The sequence below is a fragment of the Tamandua tetradactyla genome, chromosome 12 (genome assembly GCF_023851605.1).
Source record: "Tamandua tetradactyla isolate mTamTet1 chromosome 12, mTamTet1.pri, whole genome shotgun sequence".
NCBI classification, from domain to species: domain Eukaryota; kingdom Metazoa; phylum Chordata; class Mammalia; order Pilosa; family Myrmecophagidae; genus Tamandua; species Tamandua tetradactyla.
In genome coordinates, this window is record NC_135338.1 from 67841696 (window position 1) to 67854933 (window position 13238).

The 13238-nt window shown below is 50.6% G+C and overlaps 1 protein-coding gene across 4 annotated transcripts in view; it reads right to left on the bottom strand.

Annotated features, from left to right (window-relative positions):
- The window catches only part of CCDC33 (coiled-coil domain containing 33), a 103768-nt gene that overhangs the window by 78306 nt on the left and 12224 nt on the right, over nt 1–13238 (bottom strand). For all 4 annotated transcript variants that reach the window (XM_077123800.1, XM_077123803.1, XM_077123799.1 and 1 more), the window contains exons 3-4: nt 6049–6182; nt 1401–1510 (exon numbers count right to left, since the gene is read on the bottom strand). In XM_077123800.1, coding sequence (XP_076979915.1) covers nt 1401–1510; nt 6049–6182 — 244 coding nt within the window. The remainder of the gene's footprint in view (nt 1–1400; nt 1511–6048; nt 6183–13238) is intronic.

A 13238-nucleotide genomic window follows, 5' to 3' on the forward strand; every position in this document is an offset into this window, starting at 1 on the left:
GGGCAGGCTCCGGCCATAAATCCAACCCTCTGCAGACAATCACTCAGCAGTGCTCCTCTGGGGCTCCAAGCTGATAATTAAAGCTCATGGTCCCTGTGAGCCCTTCCAAGGAGATCAATATCATAAATCTTCCCTTTTCCATTTGAATATTTCATCGTCCTCACCAGGACTGCTGCCTGCTGACTCCCCTTTGTAAAGAGGTGATAACAAGGCCTGGGTTCTGAAGTGGACTGAGAGCCAGGATGCCTGGGCGGTGCTCCTAGAATTACAGCTCAAGTGCTGTGTCCAGGGCGAGTCACTAATCTCTCAGGGCCTGCCTACCCTGGATGCCCTGTCCTGAAGCCACCCCAGACCTGGGACTCCTCTTAGGGCCTAGGGGAGGCAAAGATCCCTGGGCCATGATTGAAGAGCTGCCGGGAAAGAAGGTCAGTGCTGGGGCCTGGAGGAGTGAGGGAAGAGAACTAACCCAAACTGGGATATATGTCATCGTTGGATTCAATCCCCTAAAAGACCATGTTGGGAGGTACACCATCTCAGTTCTGCAGGTGAGGAATGGAGGCCTGAGGTTTCTGAGCAGCTTCCTATGGACATTCAGCTAATAAGAAGCAGACCTCGTATATGAACCCAGACAATCTGACTTTAAATTACTCTTTTCTGGAAATCCCCAAAGGGTCCTGCAGTGTGCACTGTGGGAGGGGATATGAAGCTTCTGCTCATCTCTGGCCCAGCTACTGGCACATAGTAGGCACTTAATAACTCCTTGGGCACTAATAGGTGGGGATTGAGGGCAGGCAGCAAACTGGCCTGAGAAGTTTAGCTCGTGGACTAAAGAGTCCTCAGGCTTCTCCATGTAGGCTCACGCCCAGTTTCCCACTATGGGGCTGCATCCCAGGGAATGCTTTATCCCTTGCATATTCAACTCTCCTGGGCCTTCCTCTTTGCCAAGGCAGCATGGGAAAAACTAACTTTGGAGACAGTACATCCTGGGTTCACCCTCGACTCTGCCACCCATTAGATCTGTGACTCGGTGTGTCTTGGTCCCATGTATGCAAAAGGTAATTCAGCTTGAGGGCTAGAGATGGTGTGTAAAGCATCTAGCACAGGATCTGGAACATAGTAGGTGCCCTGTAAAGACTTTGTTTCTTTCATTTTTAGATTCACTTGCCTCTTTTAACACATATAAAATCAGAATACATCTTTAATTTATGGAAATTCTTGTGGGATGCATTCCTGTCTATTCCCTAGAAACTATGTTTCCTGAGTCCCAAGAAGCCCCAAATGTGTCAATACTGAGGGTGGGCATTGGCTAACCAGAGCTTTGGAGGAGACACTGGGGCACCAGGGTGGGTCCTGCCAATGCTCCTCCCACCTGTCCCACACCCATGTGGGCTCTGACTCACCTTCACCAGCTCAAAGTGGTAGGGGTGGAAGACGTGCAGGTACTTGATGGGGATTTGGTAGGACAACAGCTCCTCCTTCTGCTTGTTGTCCACCACCTTGAGGACCACATCTGGAGAGGGAAGAAGTGGGAACAGGGTCAAGATGGGGCCGGGCTGACCACCTTCCCTCCCATTGGAGTGAGACGATGAGTGGTGAGAGATATTGCTGAGAGCAGAGGAGTAGGGGCCACAGGGAGGGATCAACATACATACACATGTGTGTAACAAATGTGTGCATGTGGAGATATGCAGAGACACAGCTCCACAATGCTGTCTGACCCCCACTGCTCAGGGTAAGGTGCCATACTGGGTGCTGCTAGGATCCAAAGATGCAGTTCTCTCCTGTAGTTCAGAAACTCTCAGCCCATGGATGGACACACACAGAACTAAGCCCAGCCCCCTGTGGCAAAAGATGCACTGGTGCACACACAGAGATTACACACAAGCAGGAATTACACTTCTTCCCAGGAATAAGACCCCTTCCTTCTGGTTGCAAGAACTCTCACCAGATCCTCAGTCACCCACATGTTGCAGATGCAGAAATTGATACTCAGTAAGGGAAAATGACCTGCACAAGAAATCCTGCAATTCAAATATTGATGAAAGTATACCTCAACTAAATGAAAACTAGCCTAAGCACTAAGAAAAATGCACCTCTTAGTAAACTCCTGCCAGAGAGGTTTCATTTTGTTATAAAATGGCATGAACTTGGAATGAACTCTGAGAGAAATACCAATGACTCAGAAATAATTGTGATGATGCTACTTACTAAGTACCTACTGCCTGCCAGGCATAGCACTGGACACTCCTCAGCCATTATTTCAACAAATCCCCGCCACCAACCAAGAAGGTGTCACCCTCTCTATTTTTAAATCATGGAAAGAGCTCATATGGATCATATAACTTGATCAATGTCATACAGCTAGTGAATAGCTAATGGGAAAGGTGGGTCTTGGTGGCCCTTTAAGCTTCTTTCCAATTTGGAAGTCCATGATTTGAGGAGGAGATGGGGGAGGAGGAAAGAAAGAGGAGGATGGAAGAAAAGAGAAGGAGATGGAAGAGGGAAGGAAATAAACAAGCTAGAGAAGGATCAAAAAGGGAGAATGGAGGCTAAGAGTGTGCCTAAAAAGGAGGGAGGTCCTTGGACAGTCCTTTCCCTCTGCCTCTTTCCTTGAGTTGAGGACATTTCAGCACCAGGGACAGTTGCCAACCAGTGAGCTCAGTGCTTTTTGCTTGGACCTGGGGGGGGTGGGTCACTCAGACCTGGAGGTAGAGAAGGAAGCTAAGGGCCCTGCTGAATGCTCTTTTTCCGTCCATCCTCCCCACAGTGACCCTGGAGGCACAGAGAGGGAAAGACACTTGCCAAGGTCCCTCAAGGACTAGCCACACAGGATCCATGATCAAAATGAAAAAGTAAAGGTTCACAGGTGGTTCAGTGGTTGAATGCTCGCCTGCCATGTGGGAGGCCCAGGTTTGATTCCTGGCCCATGCACTGCCCCACCCCCCCAAAAAAAGAAAAAGGAGGGGAAGGGCACAGAAAGGTTGTGAGGTTGACTTGAAGAAAGTAAAGCAAGGGATTTGGAGCCAGTAGACCTGGGTTCTAGTATCAAGACACCAACTTGCTCTGTAACCTTTAGCAAGTCACCTAACCTCTGTATGTCTAAACTTCCTGCTATGCAAAATGCTTTAATAATACTCAGTTAATTCTTTAAGAAATACCTTAAATGCATAATAAAGTTAATACTTAAAAGTGAAAGACCCTGTTCATCTCCTAAGATTGTTATTGGGATGGGAGTGTGTATGAGTGTGTGTGTGTGTGTGTGTGTGTGTTTGCATGGGCAGGCACCGGGAATCGAACCCTGGTCTCCGGCATGGCAGGCGGAACTCTGCCACTGAGCCACCATGGCCTGCCCGGGAGTGTTTTTTAAGCCATAAAATCCTTTGCAAATGCTCCTCTTGGCTGTCTCTATCTTCCTACTTGTTAGCCATCTGCACCCCTCCACACACTCACCCAACCCTAAGCATGCCTGAGAAAACTCAGCTGGTGGGTTGCAACACTCCTAGCCAAGGCCGCAACAGTCGCTGTGGAGGCTGCAGCCCCTCACGCCCACTCCCCAGGAGCCCAAACGTGGTTGGGATTTGCTGAGGTACAGCAAGAGGTGAGTGCCCTGCATTATCCCTGCCCTCCTCCCCGCCCCACCCCCCACCTCTGGAGCTCTGTGTGGGCAGCTAGCAGATGAGCTGCAATTGGGGGGAAGGCCAGCCAACCGTCCCTGCCCCTGTCTCCATGCTGTAAACACGCTCCATCAGCTTTTTCTCTGGGCATTGTGCCCCTCCGGCCTCCCACTGCGTTCTTCACGGGGCCAGCAAGCCATTTCTGCTGCCCGCCTGCTTCGGCCCTGACACGGGGTGGAAACTCCCCTTCGCTTTTCATTAACACATCCTTGAGCATCCTCCCCGCCACCCCCCGCCTCCTGGCCTGGTCCTTATCTCCCCCACTTCCCACTGCACACATCACCACAGCAACTGGTTCCATCCAGGTCCCCACAAGCATCCAGCTACTTCAATCTGCAAGGAGATGCCTGTCAATATTCCCTGCCTGGATGAGTAAAGCATATGGAAAAAAAAAAATAATAGGGGGAACAAATGTTAAAATAATTTTGTTAGGTTGAAATGCTAGTGATCAATGAAAGGGAGGGTTAAGGAGTATGGTATGTATGAATTTTTTTGTTTTCTTTTTATTTCTTTTTCTGAATTGATGCAAATGTTCTAAGAAATGATCATCCTGATGAATATACAACTATGTGATGACGTTGTGAGTTACTGATTATGTATCAAGAATGGAATGATCATATGGTGAGAATGTTTGTGTTTGCATGGTGGTATGTTTAATAAAGTATGTATATAGATTCCCTGCCTGCCCATGAGGCCAGTGCACCCTCCCATTCCCCCTGCGGTTATTCCTGCCCCCATCTCTGCTGCACAGAGGCGCCCCAAGGCCACTGACCTCCTCATAACCCTTCTTCTGGTCACCCCAGATGTGTGGAGCCCAAAGCAGGATTCCAACTCAGGTCTACTCACTGCAACCCCCAGTAGCCCATCGGCCACACAAATGCATAAATCTGTGCATACAGATACACACACACAACACACACTTGTGCACAGGGAGGCAGACCCAACCACCCAGGGACATCCAGACACATACACAACATACTACTGCAGGCAGACACATCAGCACCAGCAGCCACATACAATATGCACACAGACATGTGCATGCCTTGGGCAAAGACGTAGCATGCACTCACACACACACACACACACACACAATGTTCACACATGCACAGAGACCAGCCCATGCACACACAGGCCTGCACAAGTGCGTGTGCATGAAATCCTGCCTTGATTTTCCTTCCTCTTTTACATTTTCTCAACCCTCCGAAAAGCTCCAGCTACCCCTTTACAGGCAGAAAAATAAAAGAATTCTCTGGCTTCACCTAGAACAATCTTCTTCCACTTTTATTTATCAACACCCTCTGCCGTTTCCTCTCCCCTCTCCCCCTTCCACAGCCTGAAGAGAGCAGACAGCCTTTTTCTCTATGTGAGGTGAATGAGGAGTGCTGGCTAAGTCTCTGCCAACATTTTTCTTTTTTTTTTTTTAATGTTCAGGGGGAAAGGCAAAATTCATCCTCTTAGGGAGGGGCCACCTGCAAGAAGAGAGATGAGATAAGGCTAGAGGTGTCCCTGGGCAGCCTTGGGAGTGTGGTGACAGTGCCCGAGGCCAGCGCCCACGGCGGTCCTGGCATGACCCCGCTGAGTGCTCGTCTGGGAGTGGGGATCAGACACACCCACCAGGGGGAAAATACAAGTGTGTGTGCACATCTGCAAGCATGGGGGGGCCTGGGGGCTCCATCTGAGCCCCCCCTTGATATACCTAAATTGCCTACTAGTGTTAACATTTGCCCAAACTGTTAGACTGGCAGGGCTTCTGGGGTGGAGAGGAGAGAGCTGTTGTGCAGTCGCTATGACAGCAGATCCCAATCAATCGAGTGACAGTGGGCAGGACCTGGGAGAGACCAGGCACGGATTAGAATCTGTTCTAGGAACTTAAAAAAAAAATTAAAAATCAAGTTGAAGCTGATGTCCAATGGAACACGCAGCACTTTGAGTCCGACATCCTCTACTTACTGACGTCTTGACCCTTAGCAAGTCATTTCAATTCCTGGAACTTCACTTTTCTTATCTCAGCAGTAGAACAGCGCTGCCCCTCCTGGGAGGTGGTGACTCTCTAAGAGCAATGCGTGGGGACGTGCCAGGAAGCCGTCATGTGTCTCTTTGAGGGCAGATGGCGGTAATAATAACCATGAAAATAATAACAACTGTCATAAAAAAGATCAGCTTTCATTGTTTGGAAAATGCATTTAGGCGGAACAACTCATTTTTCGAGCAGGCTAGGGAGATGAGGCGTGACAGTATTATCATTTTTTTTAAACGCTTTTAACTGAGCCCAAGGAGGTGTTCAGGTGGCTTCCAGCTGATATTGAGGAAGTCTTGCCTCTGCCTTAAGTTGGTGGGGCCCAGCACGCCAACCCTACCCAGCCCCCAGCCTCACCTTCTCGCCCCACGTCCTCAGCTCGGATCTCCAGTTTTACCGTGTCCCCCCAGATGGGAGATGTGGTGGGCCCCGAGGGCACGGATGTGACTGCCTTAGAGCTCTGGCTCTTTGCTTCCTCGGATGTGGTTTTCCTGGGGAGGGGAAAGGCAGGGGTGAGTCAGAGGGAGGGGTCCTGCCCGCTGCTCCCCCTAAACTCCACTGTCCATAAATCCGAGCAGGCACAGACAATCACGCCACCCCAGACCCAGGGGACCCCAGGCCTCTCTCCTCAGCTGCCCGGCCTGCCTGGGGACCACACTGTTTCAGTCCCCCACCCTCTGAGCCTTCACTTGGCCTTTTGGCACCTTTGGCAGCAGCCAAAGGCGGATGGAGGTGAAGAAGATGCCCCGCCTGTCTGATGTCCTGACCCCTGCCAGGGAAGGGCACCCCAGCAGGCACCCATGTACATAGATGTCCCCTTCTGACCCTCTTCTCTGGGTTCCATGTAGTGGGAAGAAGCCTCACACCTGGCTGTCCTTTCCTCATGACCTTCATCTCCCTAAGCTTCTGGCCCAGATTTCCAAGGCCCAGCCCAGCTCCCCCAGCTCTGTCCCCCCTCAGTGGAGCACACATGCACTGCTGCCCTCTGCAGTGTCCACTGCGTGCAGGGGCCCAGGCTTGGTCCTGGGAGCTGGGCAGGGTGTGAGTTGGGGGGGGAGGGTGCAGGGCTAGGCTATCGCATGGGATGCAGGAGCTTAGGCCCTCTGTCTCCCAGTTCACCCACAGCTTTCGGGGATAAGGGTCCCTGAGATCCAGAGTCATTTGACAGCTCAATGAGAGAGTTAGTATTCCTTCTGTCGAGGAGGTGTGGGGTTGGGGCTGTAAGTGGGGCTGCTACATTAACTGCAGCCATCTATGGTGTGAAGGGGCATCCCAGATAGTTTGTAGCAGGGGGCACTACAGGACACACTTGGGAGGGGGCGGCATTAAGCACACATGGTACATCAGGACGGAAAGCAGAGATGCCCCCTCCCACCACCAAGCCATGATTACCCTCCCCCCACCAAAGGCTCCCAAAGGAGTGTGGGAGCAGGTGAGTCCATCGGGAAGCTCCCTTCAAATCTGCTCCGTGCGTTATCAGCACCAGCCTCTGGTCATACCCAGCCCAACTTGTTCCTATCTCTAGGAAGCTCTCTGGGAAGTCTTTGGGACTTCAGTGACACTGTGACCCAGATCCTTGCTCCCCATTTGTCCCAGTTCTGCTCCTGTTGGTACTCTATTGTGGAGTCTTTCCTCTAAGCCCCTGGGGTCAACTGAGGACTCTGCTTAGACTCTGAAAGGCTGGTGGCATAGTGTGGCATAGTGATTAAAACAGTGACCTGGAGCCAGGCAATCTGGGTTCCAAATCACAGCTTCACTCCTAACAAGCTGTGTGATCTTGGGCAAGTTGTACAACCTCCCTGTGCCTTGCTTTCTTCATATGTAAAATCGGGAAAACAACAGTACTCATCCCACAGGGCATCAACATGTATAAAGTGCTGACACTGTGAAGTACCATGTAAGTGTTAATAATTATTTTAATTATTGATATTATATAAATATATGTAAAACCCCAAGAAACGGCCTCTTCTGGACAAATACCTAATCTATGTTCCTTTCTCAAAACCTCACTCCAACCCCAAAACTGGGAAAAAAGACATTTCTTGGAAGATCCAGAATTTGGATTTCATGCTCGTGACAATCCTATTCTAGAAAAAGCTGGCATAGGACACACCATCTTTTGTAGCCTGTTTCGGTTTGCAGGAATCCCATTTATTAGAAGAGTCAATTTCAAATATCTCCCTCACATTACAACGCTCCTAGAATGCAACTGTATGGGCTATTGATAATCAACAACAGGAAATAAATAGCCTAGCTTTAGTTGTTATACAAAACAGGAGAGCATTAGATGTTCTCACAAAAGAGAACAGAGAAATCATTCAAAAGGCCTGCAATGCTAATTATGGAAACCAGTCATGGCTATCTTCCTTTTTCTCCTATTTCACTTCACCACTAATTATTTCTTGTGCCCCATATGACACCATTACTGTTGTTATTATTGGTTCTTCTCTTCGGCCCTTATCTCCCACAGCTCCTCTCCCAGTGAATACATGAACGATGTCTCCCAATATGAGAAGGAGCAGAAAAAACTTTTTCTCTTGTCCCACAGCACCTCCAGTCACCCCCAGTTTCTCACCTCAAGACAACTACACCCCTTTTCAGCAGGAAGCAGTTAGAGAAAACTAACCATTGTCCCTATTCAGTCCCATCACCAAAGAGCCTGGAATGTTAGGACTGGAGGACAGGACCCCTTCCCCCATGATGTGACCAACCCCTGGAAAACATTTCAAAAAGCTTCCCCCCACCCCGGGCCACACCTTTTTACCCTCCAGCAACTGCATTCCTGTGATAAACTCCCATTACTTAACCTCCACCCTCTGGCAGCTGTCCTCATGCAATAAACTCCCTTTACTCAATATTCACCCTCTGACAGTTACAACCCTGCATAACTAAGGCAGCATTTAAATTTTAAACGTCACCAATGGAAGCTGCCAACTCCCAGCTTAGCCCCCTGCTTCTAAAAATCAACCAATGAAAACCTACTTACCCCCTACCTCCAACTCCCTACCTCCAAACCATAAAATCTCTATCCCCTGCCACTTCGGGGCAGTTGTTTCTCTCTTGAAACACTACCTGGGAGGTTCTGTTTCTTTCTGAAATAAAACCTTTGCGTGAAAAAGAAATGATACAAATATAAAACTTCATTATTATTATCCCATACACTGAAGATCTTGGCTCAGTGCCCCCTCCCAAGACCTGTTCCTTTGTCCCTGGCCTGGTTTCTCCCCAACTGGACCCCAACTCAGGGTCTACAACTGGGGATCTCCAGCTGCTGTTATTAAGGTATGGTATCCTGGAAGGTACCGGCCCTTCTCTTCTGGAAGAAGTACAGGCTTTGGAGTCACACAGGACAGGCTTGTGAACCCACGTGAATCTCAGTCCAGGTCACCCCCCTGCTCTGAGCCTCAGTCCACTCCTTCATAAACAGTGCCCACCTGGGAGAATGGCCATGAAGATTAGAAAGAAAGCAGGTAAATCTCTTGGTACATAGGAGACCCCAGTTCATGCTATTTCCCCATTTGTGATACAAAATGACTTGGGTGCTTTTGAAAAGGATCTGGCGAAAAGAAAGGCAGCATGGAGAGAAAGGGGGAAGCACTGAGGGGGCCTGAGATGGAAGAGGCTGAGTCATCCAGGACCTGGGGCCCCCAATGGACTCAGCACCCATTCACACACGTCACCCACCACTGGCCCTGACAACGTGTCCCCACACCCACAAAGGCGTCCATCTGGCTTTGGGCACGTGGGAGGCTGCCAGGTCATCCAAGGCTAAGAGGAGAGGGTGTAGAGACTGGTGGTCAGTAGAGCTCCACCTCCCCCCACTCCCACCCTTGGGACAGGAGTCGAGTTGGTTGGGAGAAACCATCTCCTGGAGCTGCTCTGCCCCAGCTCCCTCTCCTGACACCTGCTCCCTCAAAACCAGAGACCACAGAGCTTTTAGCCAGCAGCCTCACCCCAGAGGAACTTCCAGGGCTTCCTTGCAGTGTTAATTAATGCTAATGCCTCATGGCCTCCCTGCTTGGAGAACCTCACTGGGCAGAAGCAGGAAAAACAGACAGGGGTGGCGACCAGGGGTGCTATTTCAGGCGGGTGTTAAGGCAGGCATCCTTCTAAACCTCTAAACATCAAAGAAGCGTTGGACACAAAACCTCTTCATGCCCAAGGCACACAGTACTTTGTATAACAGGGACCCTCCCAGTTTCTTTCAAGCTGGTCTGCGTATACGAGAAGACAGAACAGGAGGGAGAGCACTTGACTTGAAGTCACCATCAGCATTGGGACAGAGTTCAAACTGGAACCCATGACCTGCACTTTGCCAGCTTGCCTATCACCCTCGTGACCTCTGTGACCTCTTGTCCTCTCCCTTTCTCTGAGCTTCGGGCAGGAAGAACTTGAGGGGGAAAGAGAGGAGAAAGGATGATGGGTATAAGACCAAGGGAACCTCATGGTTCTGACTTCCAGACATAAAAAGAGTTAAGCAAGCACTCCTGTCCTTCCCCGCCAACACACAAAGCCCAAAAACGCCTGAGCTAGGTGAGTGGAAACAACGGGAGGAAGGGAGGCCCCAGGGGAAGAAGGGAGGCTTTTAGCAGGTAGAGAAGGCTGTCAGGGTAATGGCTTTTCCTGGCACAACTGACTCCTCAGGGCCTTGATGCTATTCTAGAAACCAGAGAGCAAGAAGGGTCCCTGATTCCTTACCAAACGGAAGAAGAGGACCAGCTCACGCCCTATTTCCAGACCCCAATCTGCAGCCCCAGCCTGGGCATGTGGGGGGCTGAACTCCAGGTTCCCCAGGCCCCTAAAGGAGCTCAGGGCTCCCAGTGCAGTATCAGAGCCCAGGGGCCCTCTCCATGGCCTGCCTTCCCAGGCCTCCCCCCAGGGCTGTCTGCAAGGACTGAACTCCCCCAGTCCCCACCCCCCTGCCCTGGCCCTACAGCTCGGCTCCAGGCAGGCAGGGCCAGGAGGAGCTATGGTTGGCACCCACCATTTTAGGGTTCAGACTAAATCCAGCCACTGGCTGGGCGGTCACACCAGGATGGAAGTAGGTTGCATTCAGCAGCAGTCCTGGACCCCAAGATGCTGCAAAATGCATCCTTCCTTGCCTCTCCTCCCCGCAGGGCACTGCAGGGGTACATGTGTGTTTGGGACACTTCAGGCTAGAGGTGGACATCCCTGGACTCTCACTCCAGCAGACCGGGGATAGGCCCAAGGCAGCTGTGAGTGGGAGGCAATGAGGACTTTGCTTTCCGTCTTCAAGGTCAAAACTAAGGGAAAATGTGTTGTCTGCTTCCCGCGGGGCTGCACTGAGGTGAGCAGTGGAAAAGCACTGGACATGGAGGGAAAGAGAGTTGGTGAACCACTTGGCACCTTTTATAGCTGTTCTCTGAAATGCTCTCCCACCTCCATCCCTGTGTGTCTCTGTGTCCCTGCCTCTGGGAAGTCTCTCCTGACCGGCCCTTCTCCTCTGATGTCCCTCCCCCAGCACAAGCACGTGAATTTATGTGTGTATACACACACTCAAGCTGCCCCAGAGAGGTTTGTGGGCCATATTGTACCTGACCTCACTCTCCTCCCTGCAGTCTGGCAGCCTTCAAGCTGCCTCCAGGGCTATTCACATCTAAGCCCACCTCCCCCACCAGCCCTGCCTGTCTTCTTGACCTCTCACTCCCCTCGAAGCAAGATCTGACCTCCTCCTTCCAAGGACTTTGGAGGCTGAAGTGCTGGTGGCCCAGCTCGCTCTGACTGTCAATCCCAGGGCAGGCACCAGGAGAGCAGGGCAAAGGGGAGGAGCCCGATCTGAGTTTATCCTGGCTGCTAGGTCCTAGCTGGGCAAGTCGTGAAGCAGAGGGATGTTCCCACAAGCCCCTGGGAAAGGAGGTTGAGCAGACACTGAGAAAGATGGACAAAGGGCAGAACCCTCAGATGGATGGATGGTGGGACATGAGGTCTTGTGAGCCTTGCTTCTGGCTCACCTGGGAAACTTGGAGGGAACAAGTTCAGATTAAGATTCTTCCAGGCCCAAACCCCAACCAACATCATTCTTGTCAACCCTAAAGACCACCTAGGGCTCTAGCTGAGATTCTACAAAAGTTTCCTGCACTAAGATTACTTTCCAGAAACCTACAACCTCCAGATGGCTCCTAGACCAGACTTCAGATAAGTCCCGAAACCCAGAGGGGCCAGCCTCTCCGAAAACATCAACCAGTTCTATCCCCCTATTTCATACGGTCAACACACTTTTCCAACATGAAACAGTAGAATGGGCATAGAAAATATCCTTAAAGATTGGGGGAAGGATCAAAGGAGAAGGAGAAGCCATAACAGAGAACAATAGGATTTAACAAATGAGTATGATTGCTGAATCATTATATTGATATTTCTTTTAGTCTCCAGTGTCTTGGAGCAGCTAGAAGGAAAAACTTGGAATAATGGGACAGTAACCTACACCAAACTCTGAAATCTGTTCTATAAGTACTTATTACAGTATACTTTACAATTTATTGTTTCGTGTATGTTACATTTCACAGTAAAAAATGTTATAAGAACAAAAAAACACTCCTCCAGACTAGATGCTGATGTGTCATGTTGAGTCTCTCTGTCTTTGCTGGCCTTGGGGGTACGGTTGTCAACCTCTCTCATCCTGAAGCCCAAGAAGCAGGGAGATCCCTGGGCTGCAGGCTGTCTCCATTTCTGGAAAACCTGCTGACCCCTCCCCACCCAGGAGCCCTCCTTATGCCTCAGGGACCAGACGGGAAGACACGGCCTCTGTAAGAGAGATCACTGGGAGAGTGGGTGGTCAAAGGCTGGATTATATTTTTCTGACCCTACCTGGGCAGGACTGATGAAGGCAGGTTTCCTGGAGGAGGCAGAGCTTGAATAGATGGAGAAGAGGAATTTCCCAATTGGAGGATAAAAGCGGAGGCTTAGAGGGGGGTATGAGCTGGCTCATGGGGCAGGGGGCAGAGGGGATGTCTGGCTAACCGAGGTTGCGTGGGGTGGGTCAGAAGCCTGGGTAGCGTAACCAGTGAAGGAAGGCAGGGCTTGCGGCTCCCCATCACCTTCTGTTCCCTCTCCAGCCCTCTTCTCTCCACACCCCTTTGAAGTTAGACAGACAGGAGGGGAAAACCCTGGCCCTCAGGCCTCTGGCCTTGGCTAAGCTTCACATGGATTGCTGGGAAAGGAAATGTGCCCAGGGTCTAAGGCAGGGGCTGGGGCTGCCCTACCATGTGTCAGGAAATGTCTGGTCTAAAGCTCTCTTCTCTTCCCTTCTGTCTTTGCTGGCCTCAGACACTGCAGACAATCCATCAACAACACCTCCTACCCCTTACTAGCTGCCTCCCCAGCTTCCACTGCTGAAGGTGGAGCAGTTGGTTCTTTGGGTTTCTGAGCTGTCATTCTGGGTTTCAATGTTCAATTGGGCTCTAATGAACCATCACTAATTGCTGATGGTTCTACAACACCACAGGCAGGCCTCGATTTACTGAATAGCTGACTCTGGAGCAAGGGTGGGGGTTGTAAACGGGCATGGCTCTTACACCCACACTTTC